The following is a 21,002-nucleotide window of genomic DNA, read 5'->3' on the forward strand; positions in this document are numbered from 1 at the left end:
TACCAGTGACTTCAACGGGGACTTCATCTGGAACCTTTATCTCTGGGCCAGTGTCTGTATGACTCTTGGCATGGCCCAAGCTTCTCAGAAAGGCTAGCAGGAATATGGGGATCTCCCTGCTGGGTATGGCGTGTGGCTGCCTGTGATGGGTTAGATCACAGAACGCCCCCCCGGGAGCTGCCGCCCGATGTGCCAAGACTACTTCTGCCCCCTGCTTTCCCTGCCAGCTCGGGACCCCAGCACCCTGTCTTGCTGATCCAGACACACCCATCTGCTCCAACCAGGGTCTGAATTACTTGCCCCAAAGCTGCAGGTTTACCTGAAAGCAGCTAACAGAAGTGTTCCTGAGTAACCAGATCACACATCCCTTCGAAGCTTGTAATGCCTTTCCCCCGCACCCACTTATCTACCAAATCTCTCATTTCATTGGCATAAGCCACATTACTCAGTTCAGATCCCCTCTTAAGACTTCTGAATTTAACCCTGTAGGTTTCAGGTGTAACCTGAAACTGTTTCAAAACCAGATCCTTAAATTTACCATAGATTGAAGCATCATCAATAGGCATCTTATTGAATATGTCCAGAGCTCTGCCAGTCAATTTTGCTATCAATGTGGTCATCTTCTGATCTTCAGGGATGGCATGGATGGTGCACAGTCTCTCAAAGGTGATGAAATATTTGGCAATATCGCTGGACTTATCATACTGTGGACATAGTCGCTCCCATTTGTGGATTTTTGGGGAAGTGGAGCCAGCAGGTGGAGGGTTTTGTCTCTTCAATTCCATAACAGCCAGTTCATGTTTCTGGGCCTCCCTCTGGGCCTCCATAGCCCTCTTGTGGGCAGTTTCCTCTGCCTCCATAGCTCTCTTGTGGGCAGCTGCCTCTGCCTCCACCCTTGCTGTCTCTGCCTCCATAGCTCTCTTGTGGGCAGCCTCTTCCCTGGCTTTTCCTGCCTCCACAGCATTAATTTCTAATTGTCTTAGTTCTAGCCGTCTCTTATGTTCGTTTTCTTTCTCTTTTGCTTCCAGTCTAGCCAGCTCTAGTTTATTAGCGGCGTCACTGGGTACTCATTTTCCTGCTTTCTTGTGCTGGGCCACAACCCCTCTGCAGTTCACTGAAACTGGGATGCACTCAGCTCAGGGGATGCTTAGTTAACAGAGACTTTCACAGTGCCCAGTGTTCAGCCTTTCTGGATAATTTGCAACCAGTGCAGTTTTAGCTTCTTCTGACCTTCAATCTTATTTATTTTGCTTCCTTTTCTGTCCCTACTTCCCTTACCCAAAATAAGCAAACAGAAAATAACAAACCAGTAACCACTTTGTCTGTTCTCCAGCCACCACACTTAAAACTCACTTAAAATCACTACCAGTACCTCAAAGCAATCAGCTGTGCACAGATCCTGCCGACTACGCCACTGTGACGGGTTGGATCACAGAAACCCCCTGGGTGCTGCCACCTGATGTGCCAAGACTACCTCTGCTCCCATTTTCCCTGACAGCTCAGGACTCCAGCACCCTGTCTTGCTGAGCCAGACACTCCCGTCTGCTCCAACAAAGACCCAGGGTCTGAATTACTTGCCCCAAAGCTGCAGGTTTACCTGAAAACAGCTCACAGAAGTGTGCTTGTCTTTAGCACTCAGATGCCCAAATCCCAATGGGGTCTAAACCCAAATAAATCCGTTTTACCCTGTATAAAGCTTATGCAGGGTAAACTCATAAATTGTTCGCCCTCTATAACACTGATAGAGAGATATGCACAGTTGTTTGCTCCCCCAGGTATTAATACATACGCTGAGTTAATTAATAAGTAAAAAGTGATTTTATTAGATACAGAAAGTAGGATTTAAGTGGTTCCAAGTAGTAACCGACAGAACAAAGTAAGTCACCAAGCAAAATAAAATAAAATGCGCAAATCTATGTCTAATCAAACTGAATACAGATAAGATCCTCACCAGTTCCAGAATGCTCCCTTTTACAGACTAATCTCCTTTTAGCCTGGGTCCAGCAATCACTCACACCCCTTTGTTCCAGTTTCTTCCAAGTATCCTGGGGGGTGGAGAGGCTCCCTCTTTAGCCAGCTGAAGACAAAATGGAGGGGTCTCCCAGGGGTTTAAATAGACTTTCTCTTGCAGGTGGAGACCCCCTCCTCACTCCTATGCAAAGTCCAGCTCCAAGTCCATGCATGACTCACAGTCTTTACAGGTAGAAGCCACTGTCCACATGGTATCTTGTATGTCTCCAGGAAGACTTCTTATGTGGATTGGAGCATTCCAAGATGCATTGTTCCCCAAGTGCTTCCTGATCGGGTACTTAACCTTGCGAATTCCTTCCTAAAGAAGCTGACCAAATGCCTCACAAAGCTTACTTAGAAATCAAGCAAGTATACAGCCAATATTCTTAACCTCAAGTAGAAAATGATATAGGCGTACAAATAGGATGAATAGATATAGTAGACCATAACCTTTACAGAGATATGTTACATGGCACAGGCAGCACAAAACATATTCCAGTTATGTCATATTCCCATAAAGCCTTATGGGAGGTACCGTCACACTGCCAATGACAGAATTACCCACTGGAGCATCCCTCTTTCATGGGTCTCACAAGTGCCAGGGACACTCGGCAGCAGCTGCACACCTGGAGCATGTCATTGCCCAGAGATTCACCTCCCAACTCTGCAGCAGTGAACAGTCAAGGAGTAGGCTGCAAGTGAGAGACTCAGAGGAAGCGTCTCTGATATCTGGGCCTGGGGAGCTTTTTGCACCCAGCTCCTGGCTGTGCCTACAGGATCAGCACCATGTGTAGTGCTGGCTGGAGAAACTTCACCGGAACTATAGTCCATGCAGGCCCGGTGCAAGGATATTTTGTGGCCTAGGCAAAACTTCCATCTTGCGCCACCTCCCCATCCCCCAGAGCATCGCTTATTATAAACTTTAAAAAATGAATACAGTGGAGTCACATCTTACGTGGGGGTTAGGTTCTAAGGTCAGCGCGTAAGAGGAAAATCGCTTATAGTGAAAATTACCATAAAGTACAGTACACACAGCATACACACAGTATACACAGTATACACTGTATACACTAGAACAGGGGTCCTCAACCTACGGCACGCGTGCCACCTTTGGTGATTTTTTTTTAATGGCAGGCTGTGGGTCCCGGACGCTGCTGAGCCCGCTGCCGGCCTGGGGTTCCGTTCACTCAGCCGGCAGCGGGCTGAGTGGGCCGGCGGCTGGGATCCTGGCTGGCGGGAGCCGGCGGACGGAACCCCAGACTGGCTGCGGGCTGAGCAGCTCCTGCTAGCCTGGGTGAACGGAACCCCAGGCCAGCAGGAGGCTGAGCGGGGCCGGCGGCCGGGACCTCGACTAGCAAGGGGCCGGCAGCCGGAACCCCAGACAGACCAGCAGCGGGCTGAGCGGGGCGGCGGCTGGGATCTCAGCTCACTGCCAGCCGGGGTCCCAGCCGCCGGCTCCGCTCAGCCTCCTGCCGGCCTGGGTGGACGGAGCCCCAGGCCAGCAGACGGAACCCTGGGTGAATGGAACCCCAGACTGTTCACCCAGGCCGGCAGGATGCTGAGTGGGGCCAGCGGCTGGGACCCCGGCTGGCAGCAGGCTGAGCGGGCTGAGTGGGCCAGCGGGACAAATTCAGACTGGAAACTGGGCATAAATTTTTAACACTGAGAGTAATTAACCATTGGAACAATTTCCCAAGGGCCGTGGTGGATTCTCCATCACTGACAGTTTTAAATCGAGACGGGATGTTTTCTAACAGATCTGCTCCAGGGAGTATTTTGGAGACGACCTGTGTTTGCAGGAGGTCAGATTAGGTATTCACAATGGTGCCTTCTGGCCTTGGAATCTATGAATCTCTGAGGTTGGCTCCTATCCTCTTGGTTACACTCACCTGTAAATTGTACACCAGACCAGCAAGCGCCAAGACTGATCCAAGGGCTTGTCTACACAGCACATTACAGCCCAGGGTGTGAATCTACAGCACACCAGTTTGCTATGCAGTGATGTCCCACGTGGATATTGCTACATGGCAGAAGCTGGAGCGGCTGCAGCAGCATCCAGGGGACTTTACTGAGCAGCAAGCTGGCGTGCTGTCGATTCACACCCTGGCTTGCTGCACTGTACCTTCCCAAGGAGCTAAGCCCCACGTGGGACGTGGCTAACGCTACAGAGAAGCAACAACTGCACACAAACAAATGAGCACAGCGAAGGAACTGGACAGTGATTTGGAATGTGAGCTGAAATCAAACAAAACATTTTGCTCAACCTGAAGCAATTTTTTTCAGACATTTCAGAATTGCCAGTGAACTGGAAAATCCATGATTCACCCACCTGCACATCTCACAGCTCCGGTATAGCCAACGGAAGCCCTTCGTTGGGCTGGTATACAGGTGTGAAAATTCGACTGACCTAGCTATATTGCTCAGGACTATGAAATGTGGTTAGGTTGACACTGGCATCCGAAGAAGTGGGTTTTAGCCCACGAAAGCTTATGCTCAAATAAATTTGTTAGTCTCTAAGGTGCCACAAGTACTCCTCATTCTTTATAACCACCACTGTAGATGCAGCTGGATGAGCAGAAGAATTCTTCTGTCGACCTAGCTACTGCCTCTCGGAGAAGTGGATTACCAACCCCTCCTGTCAACGTAGGAAGCAGCTGCACTGCGGCACGGCACCGCTGCAGCAGTGCCTCTGTAGTGTAGCCATACCCTGAGTCTCCAGACTGCATACGTGGTAGCTGTTCACTCTCTTGACATAGGCAAACCCCTCCGTAATACTGATCAGTCCAGTAGCTTTTCTCCCTGCACAACAGATATGGTGGCCCAATTTCAGTGCTCCATGAAAGTAGTCCCTGTTATGATCTGACAGACTGGTATAATTTCTAGGGCTGTCAAGTGATTAAAAAAATTAATCGTGATTAATCGCACTGTTAAACAATAATAGAATACCATTTATTTCAATATTTTTGGATGTTTTCTACATTTTCAAATATATTGATTTCAGTTACAACACAGGATACAAAGTGTACAGTGCTCACTTTATATTTATTTTTGATTAGAAATATTTGCACTGTAAAAAATAAAAGAAATAGTGTTCTTCAATTCACCCAATACAAGTACTGTAGTGCAATCTCTTTATCATGAGAGTTGAACTTATAAATGTAGAATTATGAACAAAAAATAATTGTTTTCAAAAATAAAACAACGTAAAACTTTAGAGCCTGCAAGTCCACTCAGTCCTATTTCTTGTTCAGCCAATCAAGTTTGTTTACATTTGCAGGAGATAATGCTGCCCATGTCATCTGAAAGTGAGAACAGGCGTTCGCATGGCACTTTTGTAGACAACGTCACAAGATATTCACGTGCCAGATGCGCTAAAGATTCATATGTACCTTCATATTTCAACCACCATTCCAGAGGACATGCATCCATGCTGATGACGGGTTCTGATCGATAACGATCCAAAGCAGTGCGGACCGACGCATGTTCATTTTCATCATCTGAGTCAGATGCCACCAGCAGAGGGTTGATTTTCTTATTTGGTGGTTCAGGTTCTGTAGTTTCCGCATCAGAGTGTTGCTCGTTTAAGACTTCTGAAAGCATGCTCCACATCTCGTCCCTCTCAGATTTTGGACAGCACTTCAGATTCTTAAACCTTGGGTCAAGTGCTGTAGCTATCTTTAGAAATCTCACATTGGTACCTTCCTTGCGTTTTGTCAAATCTGCCGTGGAAGTGTTCTTAAAACGAACAACATGTCTTGGGTCATCATCCGAGACTGCTATAAAATGAAATATATGGCAGAATACAGGTAAAACAGCAGGAGACATACAATTCTCCCCCAAGGAGTTGAGTCACAAATTTAATTAATGCATTATTTTTTAACGAGCATCATCAGCATGGAAGCATATCCTCTGGAATGGTGGTCGAAGCATAAAGGGGCATACGAATCTTTAGCATATTTGGTACGTAAATACCTTGCAATGCTGGCTACAAAAGTGCCATGCGAACGCCTGTTCTCACTTTCAGGTGACATTGTGAATAAGAAGCAGGCAGCATTATCTCCCATAAATGTAAACAAATTCATTTGTCTTAGTGATTGGCTGAACAAGAAGTAGAACTGAGTGGACTTTTAGGCTCTAAAGTTTTACATTGGTTTCAGAGTAGCAGCCGTGTTAGTCTGTATCCGCAAAAAGAACAGGAGTACTTGTGGCACCTTAGAGACTAACAAATTTATTTGAGCATCAGCTTTCGTGGGCTACAGCCCACTTCTTCAGATGCATAGAATGGAACATATATTAAGGAGACATATATACACATACAGAGAGCATGAAAAGGTGGGAGTTTTACATTGTTTTGTTTTTGAGTGCAGTTATGTAACAAAAAAAATCTACATTTGTAAGTTGCACTTTCACGATAAAGAGATTGCACTACAGTACTTGTATGAGGTGAATTGAAAAATATGTTTTCTTTTGTTTATCATTTTTACAGTGCAAATATTTGTAATCAGAAATAATAATATAAAGTGAGCACTGTACACTTTGTATTCTGTGTTTTAACTGAAATAAATATTTTTGAAAATGTAGAAAAACATCCAACAATATTTTAAAAATTTCAATTGGTAGTCTATTGTTTAACAGTGCGATTAAAACTGCGATTAATTGTGATTAATTTTTTTAATCACAATTAATTTTTTGAGTGAATTGCATGAGTTAACTGCGATTAATCGACAGCCCTAATAATTTCCCCTGGGCTTGTTTATTAGACTCATTTTCATGCAGGCTCAAATCTTATAGGGTTTTTTCCTTGCTTGTCTCTCCATTGTTATGTTACTGCAGCCCATGTGATTCCCTGCGTCGCACTCGCTGTCAGTGCCTTCTAGGGCATTAGCCAGCAACACAGACATCAGAAACCTTGTGACTTTTAGCTCTAAGATGCATCATTTAACGATTACCCATGTTAAACTTCCTCCGCTTCGTCTCAGGCCCCCGCTGCCCCCATGCCATGGGAGCCTGGCTGCAGCTGATCTTTTCTAAGGTATTAACAGTGGATCCAATTTTAGTGGCGTCAGCAAATTTCACCACCTTCCCCCAAGTCATTTATAATCGAATTGGAAAGCTACATCCCTGGCACTGACTCTGCGGCCGCCCACTGGTATCTGTTGATATCAACAACGACCTGATGTCCTTTCAACCAGGTAGCTTTCGGATTTATATCCCTGTACTCCACAGCAGCAGGGGTTCTCTGTGTATTAGTTAAATCACACTGTTTACAGGGTGCCATAATCACAGTCTATAAGTATTTACATGAGGAACAAATATTTAATAATGGGCTCTTCGGTCTAGCAGAGTAAGGTCTAACACGACCCCATGGCTGAAAGTTGAGGCTAGACAGATTCAGACTGGAGATAAGGTGTATGTTTTTAACAGGGAGGGTAATTAACCATTGGAGCTATTTACCAAGGGTCATGGTGGATTCTCCATCACTGACAATATTTAAATCAAGATGGGATGTTTTTACTAAAAGACCTGCTCTAGTTCAAACAGCAGTTATTTCAGGGAAGTTCTCTGGCTGTGTCGTACAGGAGGCCAGACTGTGTAATCACCGTGGCCCCTTCTATGAATTTCCATTTGTAACCCATCTCCTTAGCAAGTCCCGCTGGGCTGCAGTTCATAAGAGATCCAGAATCTGACTTGGGGGATGGGGGTTCCTGGGTTTGTATGAGCCAGAAGCTCACACAGGAAAAAGGTTTGAAGTCTAAGAGAGTGTAAATGTCAAGGAGTCCAGGAGGAATTACCCAGAGTGTGAAAGGGGCCCAGGAGGGGGTTAGGATGAGAAGTGATGGGGAAAGGAAAGAAGGGAACATGTGGATCATCCCCAAGGGGTGGAAGCCCCCCGTACTGCAACGTTAAAAAGAAGCCGGCACCAAGCCAGGGGAACTGACTGTGCCCTTGGTTCTCACAGCTCCCACAGGAGCCATGCTGCCAGGGGCTCCACGCAGCCCCACATCACAGAGGGGTGAGTAGCACAAAGGGCTGGGGAGGGCAGGGCAAGAAATTGTTGGAGGCTGGATGAGCACTGAATGAGGCAGGGTCTTGTGGAAAAAACAGTCTGTGATCATGTAATTAACGAGTGTCTCATGGTGTCTTCGCACAAGAGGGATGAATGAAAGTAGCACAAGCAGCCTTAATTCTGTCATTTACTAATTTCTGAGTGCTCGACATTGCAACCTGAATTGCATTTTTAACATAGGGCGTTTGTGTTTTAATGTCATTTCTTAAGTTTTTAAAAAAGTAAATGGAATAAACAGAAATTCCATCATGCAGAACCACGCTGTCGCCAGTATAAGTAGCCATCAGGGCTAGAACTTTTAGACCCTCCAGCATTCAAGCTAATAGAATAACCGGTAGCAGTAGAAGGCTTGCCAGGGGATGAGACACATGCTTTGTCAGTAGGTTTCACAACTACTGGCTGACAACAGAGGACTGTTGGGACTCAGGAATGTTGGGTTTGATTCCAAGTTCTGGAGAGGAGTGCGCTCTAGTGGTTATAACCTTTCTGCCCATGCTCCCTGCCCTTGCCTCCTCATCTGCTCCTATTCCTGCTCCTAGCCCCCGTTCCTTATCCCTCTGCCTTAAAGAGAAGCTGCTTCTTCCTTCATCTCCATGCTGCCGGGGCACCAGCTGGAGCAGCAACTTGAAGAGCACTGAGAGATGGTCTGCCTTCCTTCTTTCAGTTTCAGTGGATCAGCAGCTTCCAGCAGCCTGGAGGACCAATTGCACATAAAGTCTGGCTAAGCCCCTGCAGCCCTAGAAGGGAGCATGCTCAGTCACTCTGGGGGGATGGCACATGTACAGTTAGGGTGACCAGATGTCCTGATTTTAGTGCAGTCCACTCATACCAAGGAGGCGTGGGGGGCTGGAGCATGCTCAGTGTGGACGGAATATTTGGGAAATGTAGCTGCCAAACTCTAAGAAACCATTAGTGAACATGTGCTTACTGTATTTGTCAGGGGCTTATCACTTGGCTGATTTTCATCGGGATGGCAAAAGGCACCTTGCTGACCTTAGGGCAACTCCCCTTACCAAATTTCAAGTTCAAAGCACAGAGGCCCTGGACCTTCTCAATGAAACAGTTGTAAGGACTCAGATAGAGTGGAGGAGGGGGCCCAGTTGGGGGCTGGCGAGTGGGGGGGGAGGTTTGGTTTGAAGTCTGCAGCATGATTCCTTCCTCCCCCACTTCCCCATGGTTGCCACTTAATGCTCAAAATGCAGGAAGAGTAAAGAGCTGCCTGGGGCAACTGCAATGATTTAGCAAACCTAGTGCATCTGCTCCTTTGTCTGCAGCACAGACCAATCGATTCCATTGACATCCCAGTTTGGGCAACTGAATGTGCATGCAATTCCCATCAGGCTTGTCGCTGCAGCCCTAGAAAACAATCCTGCAACATGCAATGCAAATCCCACTCCAGTCCCCTCTCTGCCTTGAATGGGAGTGCTGGACAACAGGACATGGCCCATTACCATCCATGAGGCTGGCTGGCTAAAGCAAAGACTGATATGCCTACCTTGGTGTCTTCTGTGTCTGACTGAGTGCTCGTTTCTTCATCATAGAGGTCGGACTCCTCAGAGGCAATTGGCACTTGGACAGTCAGGTTGGGGTTGTTAATGAAATTCATGTGGTCCAGCTCATCCACAAACAACTGCTCTTTCCCAGCTACTCCATCCATATACTCCAACTTGGAATCCTGGCCTGAATCCATGTGGTTTAGCACATAGTTGTCTTTCTTATTATCCTCTTGTTCCTCGGATGGCTCTCTCTTCTCCTTCCACCGCAGGTGAAGTAGCATGAGGACAGTTCTCTTTACAAAGTCAATCGCCCTGGTGATCCTGCCAATAGCAATCTGCAAATTGTTCATCTCGCCATCATCATCAGAAGCCGCAAGGCTATCGGCGCTGAAGGAGCTCAGCAGCAAAGCTAAGAAAAGGTTCAGGACCTGGAGGGGACAAAAGCAAACAGCAGGTTTAGTGTCAGACATGAGCACAGTCCTAGGGTCTAGATCAGGCGGGGATCTCAATATTTTCCATGGTGTGGACCACGCCTTACTAAGACAAAATCTCATATGGACACCACCCTCCCGTTTGTGACTGTGTGGACCTGACCCTCCCATCCACAATTGCCTGTGGCCCTGACAGCAATTGCTCCCCTCTGGAGGAGTCGCAGTAGGAAAGTGCGGATCCATTTGTAAGGGAAGGTCTTCGCTGCTTGGTTGACCCAGGTGATCAGCACCCAGGTCTGAGCACCCGGTGAGCCTCGCCCAAGAGTGAGCATCCCGGCTGCAAAGTGACGTGCCCTTCCTTGGCTGAGGCACCCTGGAGTCTTTCCCATGCAGGTGCCCATTGTGGGAGAACTCGTCTGTCCTGAGGGAGGGGGGGATTGTGAGAAGATAGCACACTATTTTCCCGTGTCCTCACCGCAAAGCGGGTGGGTTCCAGCTCGAGTTAAAGCAGAGCCCAGGTTAACTGCACTGTGCAGATATAGCTTCAGTATCTGTAATGCAACACAGTGTGGTGTTGCTTCTGTAAAAAGGTCTGTCACGCCATCACCTCCTCGTGTTCTGTGCTGCTATTTCGTCTCCATCCCCAATCTCCCCTGCCTGGTCTGTTCCCAGAGCTGGTGCCCTTCTTCCCATGTTCCCCTGGACATGCTGCCCAGCTGCCTCATTCCTTCCTCCCGTGCTGGTGGCCCCCATTTCTCCTTCTCGGTTCCATCTGCCTTCCCCACAGGCTCTCCTCTGCAGTGAAGAGCCTGAGAGCTGTAGAAGCAACTGGAGATGAAGGGAGAAGAACCAGCACCATGTGACCAGACAGCTCTCCACAGACCACTGGCTCCATGTGTAACACCAACAGACCCCGGTCATCATCGGGCAGGATCGAATCTGGGATCTCTGGAGCTTAGTGCATGAGCCTCTACAGCATGAGCTAAAAGGCAACTGCCTCTTAGCTAAGGCTGCAGAGCAAACTCATTAATCTCTCTAAGTGATCTTCGTGCCACCAGATGGGATAGAACACCACACCCAGGAGCTGTGTGGGTTACACTGGCACCACACTTTGGCTCCCTCCTGAGCCAGCAGAAGTAACATAGGCCCTGAGTCAACCAGGCCCTGAGTCAAGCATGTGTCTGACATTCAGTATGTGAGTGGTTCACTACTCTACTAGAACTATTCACAGAGTTGTAGCAGGGTCACCAACTCTCACGATTTTATCGTGTTTCTCACGATATTTGGTGGTTTTTTGTAAATCCCAGCTCCTGGATCACGTGATTACATGGGAATCTTGGCTTTTATTTCAATGAAAGTGAGCTTCTAGCCCTCATAGCTACAGAGAAAAGCTTCAAAATGTGGCCCGGGTGCCTCCACTGAGCATTTTTCACCCCATCAATGAGGACTAACAACTTACTTTTCATTTTTTGTTTGCAATGTTGTTGTAGCTGTGTTGGCCCCAGGATATGAGAGAGACAAGTTGGGCGAGGCAATACCTTTTATTGGACCAGCTTCTGTTGGTGAGAGAGACAAGCTTTTGAGCTGCACAGAGCTCTTCTTTGCTGTCTCTTTCACCAACAGAAGTTGATCCAATTAAAGATATTACAGCACTCACCTTGTATCTCTTTTAATTTTTTGTAATACAAGCTGAGATTCTTGTGGACTCACATGACTCCAGAAGCTGGAGCTTACAAAACCAAAACCAATAGCGTGAGACTCATGATAACTCAACTCGGGAGAGTTGGTAATGCTGCAGTGCTCAAGGACCGCCCTGGGTCATCCATGGGAGACTGAAAGTGTGAGAGTTTTCAAAACAGGCAAGTGTTGCATTAACCTTTTGGTACAAAGAGGCTTTTCCTTGCACTGGGCACAGAACCATCCAGTTCATGCATTCATCTGTTTCTTTATGGATCTGCACTACTGGCAATCCCTAGGATTCAAAAATCCTGAGTTAACCTAATGGGAGCAAGCTCCATGACTTCCCACCATCCTTGTCTTGACTCATCACCTTGGGTGGAGCTTTGGGGGCTGAGGAGCTGTGCCCCAGGCCCTAATCTACTGGTGATTGCTCCCCTCTGCACTGCGCAGTAGTGAAGAGCATGGGGCCCTGCGCACGGACCCTCTCATGGGATGCCCTGCCTCAGCCCCATATTGCACTGGCTGCATTCCCACCATTGTCTTCGCTCCAGAGGACGCCCCATTGCACAAAGAGCTAATTGGTCCAACCGCAGCTTTTGCACCAGTATCGTGCATGGGGCCGAATCCAGCGACTCTGACCCTCCCCAGAGAAAGGCTAGCCTCGCTGTGCAATGGGAGCCGCTGGTGCTTTACAGGGTACAGCAGCATCGCCCAGAACGTGAAAAACTGACCCCTCCAGTCCAGCCCCCACAGCTGTTGATGTTTGTGCCTCCCGGTGCCAGGAGCACATTTGAGAAGGGAATTAGCTGCTATTCAAGGTCACTGCTGTTTTCGCATGGCTCATGCCATATGACTTAAACAGAGTCTTTAAATAAATCCCGGGGACCACACCAGTTTAATACTCACGTTAAGTACCAATTACAGCTAATCATTTCTGTTGCCGTTGTCTCCGGAGTGTTTCGGCAGGAGTTGATTACCTTGTCACCTGAGTGACTTCCTCCCTTCCCCCTTTAATAATGCCAAAGGAAATGCCCAAAGTGTCATTACTAGTAAAGGGCAATGGCATTATCTGGGGGGAGGGCTCCATAAATATACATCACTGTAGCCAGAATTCTTAGGCCATCACCTGGTTTATGCTCCAGGACCTGAAACACAGTACTGGGCTGGTTTCCCTACGCACAGAGAGGGCATGGAAGCGGGCCCAGGCTGCTTCCCTTTACCTGGGACTCTGCAGAAGTGTCTGCTTGAGCTCGGTGGGCTGTTGTGGGTCTTAAGCGCGGAGCAGCCATCCTCTGAGGCTTGGTCTCCCACGGGAAATCAGGTTGGTTGCTAGTGGGGCTTAGGGTGACCAGATGTCCCGATTTTATAGGGACAGTCCCGATTTGGGGGGCTTTTTCTTATATAGCCACCTATTACCCCCTCACCCTCGTCTCGATTTTTTACACTTGCTATCTGGTCACCTTATGGGGCTTCAGTGTGAGCACTCTGCAACCTGGGGAAGGGGCACCCTGCCCCCGCTCCATGCAGTAATAAGTCACAAACCAGTGAATCGAAATTCAGGATTCAGGAAAATTCAGGAAAAGCCATGACATTGCAGCCCCTCCCCTGCCTCCAGCACTGCCCTCTGCAGCGTCAGCACCCAGGCCTGATGGCACTTGTTATGCATCTCACACCCTGTCTAGCACTGATCCACCGACCAGCTCTGGGGCTGTGCCTGGCATGGAACCTGAGCTGTGACTTTCCATCCTGGAGGTGAGCTCAGCCACACTGACAGATCCCGGAGCTGCCCAACCCCACTGGCCTCCAGGGCCTTCTGCCCTCTTATACCAGGGCTGAATTTGGCCCCCGGGGAGCTGTGGAGGCCCCAGGATGGCGGGAACATCTTTAGTGATGCCCACAAAGTGCCGTGACGCAGAAGGAGATGCAGTCAGCTCTCTCCTAGATAGTTTTCAAAGTGAATTCCAACAGGCTTACACAATTCTGAGAAGTAATAGAAGCAATTAGACAAGCCACCAGGATGCCTGCTGCCACCTTGCTCCTTTGGAGGAGAGAACAGGACCCATGCAGCCAGGAAAATAACTTTCAAAGCCAGCGGGTAGAAGGGGACCAAGGTTAGAAAGGATTTCACACTTCCCTGGAACTTAGGGGTTACGTGTGCAATTCAGGAGTGGTATCAGGGCAGTGAGCAGCTCGGTCATCAAGGGAGGTAAACAGGGGGGCGGAGGAGATGCAGCCTCTGGCTGCACGGCTCCCGTGTGGAAATCCAACAGAAGGGGGCGCTATGGAGAGGAGGAGAATGAGGGGAAATACAGGGTGTATTGGGGAGGTGTCAGGATTTGTCATGTGGACGAGGGTGGGAAGGAGAGCAGGTGACATTTCTGTGCTAATCGTTTTTTTACCAAAAAATGCAATTTTAGGTCGAATTCAGTGACTAGTTTCAGCCGAAACAAAATGGAAAAACCTGTAAATGTCCAAACGAAACATTTCAACATGTCACTTCGGAAAGCCGTTTCGTTTCAGTGTTGACCTACATTTTGTTTAAAAAATATCGCAAACATTTCAAACCCTTTGAAAATTAAATTAAATGGTTCATTTGACCCCAGAGTAAATCATTTGGGGTTTTGCTGGCTCATGGTAGCGTCCGTTGATAAAATGGGACCAAAGGGAGAGCAATGGATACTGGGTTAGATGGACCTTTGGTCTGACCCAGTATGGCCATTCTTATGTTCCTATGTTCTTATCTGAAATCCATGTAAGGAAGACGCCTGAGCCATCAAATACTCGCTCTCGGCTCCTCACTCTCTAGCTGCCCAGCCACCAGTTAGTATTGTTATTAGGATAAACATATCCAAGGCGCCATCCCTACAGGATCTGTGCCCCATTACAAACGTACAGAAGTACAACAGTGCTGCATTACTTATCTTAGTAGCCCATACAGGCGCCAGCTGAGGTTTAGGCCCATTGCGCTAGCTGCTGTACAAACACAGAGCAAAAGACAATCCCTGCTTTGAAGAGCTTACAATTCAAACAAAGAGAGGGAAAGCTAAGGCACAGGGAGACAGGACTTGCCAACGTCCCAGATCTAAACTTAACCCAAAGACTCTCAACAGGCTTTTCTCCAGTTTCATACTGGAGCTCTGAGCAATCATACTTCTCTTACATATAAACAAGCTTATGTTTAGGAAATCATACCTTTTCCACAGTTACCTTACGTGGCATATCTGGTATAAGAGTCATTGCAATTTGGTATTGATAATATTATAAATGGTCGCCCATATTCCATACAGCATCACCATCCCCCCTGAGGCACTAGATACCTTTGCAATGAGCAGGTCCTTCCCTGCCTTCCCTTCCCTCCACTCTTGAGCTGGGCGAGTTCCAGCTTTTCTCGCTTACTGGGCGAACTGAAATGGTTTTTTTTAAAAGGCATTCTGGATCAAACCAAAATGATACATTTTTGGTTTTTCGGGCTGAAACAAAACTCACCACAAGGTTCCCGATGACCATGACCATCAAGAAGACAATGAGGCACATGGGCTGGCCAGCCACCTGCATACAGTCCCACATGGTCTCGATCCACTCCCCGCACAGGATGCGGAAGATGATGAGGAAGGCATGGAAGAAGTCATGCATGTGCCAGCGGGGCAGCGTGCAGTCCAGAGAGATCTTGCACACGCACTCCTTATAGCTCTTCCCAAACAGCTGCATGCCCACCACGGCAAAGATGAAGACGATGATGGCCAGTACCAGGGTGAGGTTTCCTAGAGCCCCCACGGAGTTGCCGATGATCTTTATGAGCATGCTGAGGGTCGGCCAGGACTTGGCAAGCTTGAAAACTCTCAACTGCAAGGAGGTGGAAACAGAAACCTTGATTGGCCTGTGGAACTCATTGCCACAAGATATCACTGACATCAAGAGGATGCAGGATTCTGAGTGACAGCATTCAGATAGTATCCAGAGTGACAGTGGTAAATACTACAAACACAAGTGTTTTGGAAGGGGTACAAAGCCTCCAGCTTCCACGCCTAACCCAACCTCTAACCACTGTGGGTTAGGAGGAAACTGTCATGGGGCAGATAGCTAACTACCTCCTGCATGGCTTCCTGCATCTTTCGCTGTAGCATCTGGTGCTGGCCTCTGACAGAGACAGGACACTGGTCTGGGCGGACCTCGGGTCTGATCCAGCCAGCCTGGCTGTTCCTATATTAGCTCAGAGGGAATGCAGATGTCCCTGTGAGTTTAGCTCAGGGCCGGCTTCAGGCACCAGCTTAACAAGCAGGTGCTTGGGGCGGCCAAGGGAGGGGGCGGCACCTGCGGCAATTCGGGGGCGGCAGGTCCCTCACTCCCTCTAGGAGCGAAGGACCTACCGCTGAACTGCCGCTGCCGATCGCGGCTTTTTTTTCTTATTGCCGCCGCCGATCGCGATCGTGGCTTTTTTTTTTTTTGCTTGGGGCGGCAGAAATGCTGGAGCCGGCCCTGGTTTAGCTACTGCCCCAATAAGGCTAGGGGAGCTGCTGTTGCCATTTCATCTAAAATGGACAGTACAGACATGCCTTCCTCGCACCTGCCATGCTAACAGCTCCGCCAGGGCACACGGAACGTTCAACCTGGGCTGCATCAGCCTGATCTTTGAACCCAACGTGATTCAGTGACCATCACCGCCCGGGAGTTAGAAATGACCCTTCTCTGGGTATGGCACTTGCCATGAAGCCCCTCAGCACAGCAGAGCCACAGGGCAACCTACCAGGCGGAAGGATCGGAGCACAGAGAGCCCCTGCACATTGGCCAGGCCCAGCTCCACCAAGCTCAGGGTGACAATGATGCTGTCAAATATGTTCCACCCCTGCTGGAAGTAGTCGTAGGGATCCAGGGCTATGAGCTTTAGCACCATCTCCGCAGTGAAGATCCCAGTGAAGACCTTTGAAAACAGACCCCGTTAGTGCTCATCACACAATCTGCACATCACAGTGCCCCGAGGGAGGGGGATGGGCCCAGGGGGGATCTAGCACCAGAGCCCACCCCGGCTTAGAAAGCAGCAGTGGGCAGCCGACTGAGATCATGCCACGGCACCAGAGGGCCTGATCCAAAGCCTACGGAGTCTGCGCTGCTACCAATGGACCCTGGCTTGGGGCCATAACGCAGTGCACCCTGACCACCCATCACATGAACATTCAGTGCCTTTCCTTTCAGGGCATATGATCAAAGCTACAGGTGCTGCCGCAGCTCCCCCTGACTTTGTTTGTGTAAAAGTACGGGCTCAGGGCCATCTCCTGCATCGCTTCCAGGCTGGTTTCGGGGTGTGCTGGACAAGGCAGGACTGGGCCAGCCCTTGCCCACCCCGTCCCCAGTTATGATAGGGATCACAGGGCTCGCCATAGGGCTCGGCCTCACACATGGGTGGGAAAGCAGGTTTACGTTTTAGCACGTCTGAGGGCATAGAAACAGCACAGATCCAGAAGAGGGAGGCTCCATCCTGCGACAGCCCCTCGGCCCTTACCCAACCTGGGAACAATTCCCCCCATGCGGACACTGTGTAAGACCGCCATCGGTCCCTGGCAGTGGGGGCGGGCCAGTGGCAGGGCCAGAGCGCACAGCGCTGTGGGGATTCTGAGCAATGGCAGAGCTCCTCCGAGGCAGCCCAGGCAGGGCGGAGGTAACTTACAGCAGAGCTCCAGGGGCTAGTTACATTGGGGGCCGGTCACTCCCAGAGCAGCCCAGGGTTAAAGAGCTGCAAGTTTAGTGCTGTGCCTCTGAGAGTCTGTCTGCACTGCTGTTGGGCGGTGCGACGGTAACATGCATCAACATATCCGAGCCAGCTTCGCTCTTGCTTTGCCAGGGGCTGTTGTGAAGGACCAAAGTGTAACTGAGCTAAAAAAAGAACTAGGTAAGTTCATGGAGGATAGGCACAACGATGGCTATTAGCCAGGATGGGCAGGGATGCAAACCCACGCTCTGGGGTCCCTAACCTCTGACTGCCAGACCCTGGGAGTGCATGACAGCAGATGGATCACTTATAATTGCCCTGTTCTGTTCACTCCCTCTGAAGCATCTGCCTCTGCCTACTGTCGGCAGACAGGATACTGGGCTAGATGGACTATTGGTCTGAGCCAGTGTGGCCGTTTGTATCTTCTCTAGCTAGATGAAAGCTACCCCGGTAATAACAGCGGTGAAGCTGTGGAGGGTGGCGTGGGCTACCCCGGTAATAACAGCGGTGAAGCTGTGGAGGGTGGCGTGGCCTACCCCTGCTCACCCAGGACCCTGGGTACAGAGTGGAGCAGCCACTGCCCATGCTGCTGCAGCGGCACTGCTAGTGACACTCAGACAAAGCTAGCTCGGCTATGTCTCCACACTGTGCATCACACCCCGAGTGCAGTGTAGACATGCCCTAACGGCAGAGCATAAAACGGCACACACCAGGCATGACAGCACAGGAAAAGTAAAACTAAAGCAGACAGTCCAAGAGCCTCAGGAGACGCAGAGCCCTGGAATTCTCTTCCTGGGAGCCCAGAGAGGCCGAGTGCACTGGAGTTCTTTCGCTGGAAGCCGTGTGGGAGTGCGACGGGCTCCAGGAGACCCCGAACGAAGGTAGTGTCGCTGCTATGTGGCAGCTCTGGGCTGACTGGGAACGGGAGAAAGAGCACTATTGTGTGTGAGCCCCGGGTAAACGCTTTCACCACCAATTGCCTTCAGAAATACTTGGCATGCGGGGATGTTGTCACAACAAAATAAAATCCAGTTGACCAAGTAGCACCCTCAAGTTACTTTCAGCTCAGGAGGAAACCCAGGGGTCCTGTCCAGCGCTCTGCCTCTGTCACTCCTCCTGAGGTCGGCTGCTGGGTAAAGCGATCTGGCTTTTACACATTACTGTCTTATTGGGACTATAACGATGCTCTGCATTATCGCATTACCTCAGTACAGTAGCAATTATGTGACAATTAGCCACCTACTACAAGTGTTTGCATTTCATGGCCCTGAGTTCTGGGTGCGCAGAGCTGGGCTGATGGTAGGTTGCACACACGACACGTGTTCAGCTCAGCAATGCTCATTTTGCGGACTTTAGTTTCCATTTGTATTTGACTCCTGCTGGACTTCATCTCCTCACCGGCCAGACTGATTATAATCATATTGTCTCGTCGAGCCACAGGGTGCTGGGCCAGATGCAGGAATTCCTGGGTGAAATCCGCTGGTCTGTGCTAGGCAGGAGGTCAGACAAGATGATCATGCGAGCCCAACGAGAAGGTCTCTTCATTCTAACTCCCTTACCTCTCTCTCCCACAAGGTTTTCTTCAGAGATTCTGCCTGGGCTCAGTCCAAAAGGGAGTTTGCTGGGAAGGGGAGGGAGAGTGGGTCTTGTGGAATCCATTCGGCTGCTTTCTGAGCTGGAGACGAACACTTTCCCTTACAGTTCTGACTGAGTTTGGCACTCAAATGGCAGCAAGCGTTACCGTCACCATGGGCCAGATTTTCAAGAGTTCTGTGCCCCAGTGTGCTGAGCTCTGGCAAATCTGGTCACTGATTTTGGTGCCCAAACTGTAACTGAGCTCTGAGAATCCGGCTACATGAGGCTGGGTCTCAGGGAGAAGCTATCTCTGATACGTTTAAATCGGCGAACCCGTCTCTGAAGGGCTAGTAGGCTAGCTGGCCTTTCCGCTCATGCTCAGTACCCGGTTTCCTCCTCATCCCAAGTGTCTACAGCAGGAAGAGGTTTTATTCCAACTCTCCAACTTTTGGTCATGACCCACAAAGTCACGTCTGTGCCCTGAGTCTAGGCACACGGTGTATGTAACTCCCGTGGGCAATCCACCAGCGGGCGGGAGCGCTGGCTTCATGCCATGCTCCCCCACCTCGGAATCCATGGACCATCCTTCACTGGAGTTCCATAAGGTCTGGGGGGGAGCAGGATGGGAGGGGAGAGAGTGAGGAGCAGCTGGGGTCCCTGGCAGGCTTCTCGTCTGACCCTGCTTTGGTCTGGAGCAGGATCACATCCTGCTCTGCTGCTGCAGGCAAGCGGTTTGCAAATGTGCTGAGGTCTTATCCTTGGGAGAATGGTTTGAATCACTGGGCTCCCACGGCACGAACGACACGCACGAGGTGGCAGGCAGGGGGCAAGGCCGAATGGGTGCTTGGCAGCAGCAATATGGATGCTTAGGCCATTGGGGAGCATGCTCACTCTCTCTGCATGCACAGCCCTGCCTGGGGAAGGCACTGGCAGGGCTCTCTGCCTCCCCCACCCCCCGCTGTCCTCCTGGATTTAAACTCTGCAGGAGGATTGTAAATAGACTAAAGGAAAAGCCAGAGCTGGTTTTGTGGATAGACTGTGCTAAACCCAATAGTCTATTAATCCCCTTGTATTTCCTGAATGAAATCAGATACAAAGCCGGTATGTGACTAGCGTCATTATGCCTAGGGCCGCTGGCCCCCACTCCGTGTCCGTTCAGCAGCTATGCACAGAGGCTCTGGGAGTGAGACTAGCCTAGCCGTGTGAGGGAAGGCGGAGAAGGTTGGGGCCTGCTTTATGTTCCAATGCAAAGGGAAATGGAGTGAAGTCATAACATACTGGGTCCCCTGCATGGAGGGAGAGCCAGGGACAGAGAGTGCCTGGACACGCACAGTCTGCTCTGGGGGGTGAGATGGCAAGGGTTGTGCACACAAAGGGAAACAGGTAGATATTGACCCCAGTTCCCTTCGGCTCCCCCCCGTCTTACGGCAAGGTGACAACAAGAATTGCTGGGTGCTTGCCTCTCTGACATGTAGCACCTAATGCAGGCCTGCTCTGCTCACACTGAAAGCCACGGGGCAGGGAGGGGGAGCTAATGCAGGCTTTGCAGTGAGACACGTACAGGATATGGCTACCTTGCAATGAGGGGGTGACTGCGGCATGCATAGCCCAATAGCAGTGAAGCAACGGCAGCACAGGCCTTAGTGCGGGCAAGCTGCCCAGGGTCTGGGCTGGGCTCGTATCAGATCTAGCTCAGGCCTGTCTGCCTGTCCTGCCCTCCCACCCCAAATGCCGTGTAGCCAGACCCAGCGTCGCACTCACACAGCGCTGGCTTCTTATCTCTTTGCCGTTTTGGGACGGTCTCTTCCTCACTCTCAACGCCCAGATGACGTTTCCTTCGGCCCAGGGATCAGAGCCCCCTGGCTGTACCACTCAGCTGTGCCCCATTCTCTCAGGCACCTGGCCGTCTCTCGCCTTCGGCATCAAGCTCACAACCTTCTTGGCCAGCACAGCGTGGTCTTCTTCCATCTCTGCTACACCTGCTCCTGCTCCCCTTTATCCAACGCCAGCCTCCTGTCTCACCGCTCCTTCTTCCTCCT

General features: G+C 49.9%; 1 protein-coding gene across 1 annotated transcript in view; it reads right to left on the bottom strand.

Moving 5' to 3' along the window:
• SCN4A (sodium voltage-gated channel alpha subunit 4) overlaps positions 1 to 21,002 on the bottom strand; it is a 109,723-nt gene that overhangs the window by 36,490 nt on the left and 52,231 nt on the right. The window contains exons 13-15 of the mRNA XM_065422505.1: positions 16,429 to 16,602; positions 15,171 to 15,527; positions 9,573 to 10,001 (exon numbers count right to left, since the gene is read on the bottom strand). Coding sequence (XP_065278577.1) covers positions 9,573 to 10,001; positions 15,171 to 15,527; positions 16,429 to 16,602 — 960 coding nt within the window. The remainder of the gene's footprint in view (positions 1 to 9,572; positions 10,002 to 15,170; positions 15,528 to 16,428; positions 16,603 to 21,002) is intronic.

Source organism: Emys orbicularis, chromosome 25 (genome assembly GCF_028017835.1).
Source record: "Emys orbicularis isolate rEmyOrb1 chromosome 25, rEmyOrb1.hap1, whole genome shotgun sequence".
Taxonomy (NCBI): Eukaryota; Metazoa; Chordata; order Testudines; family Emydidae; genus Emys; species Emys orbicularis.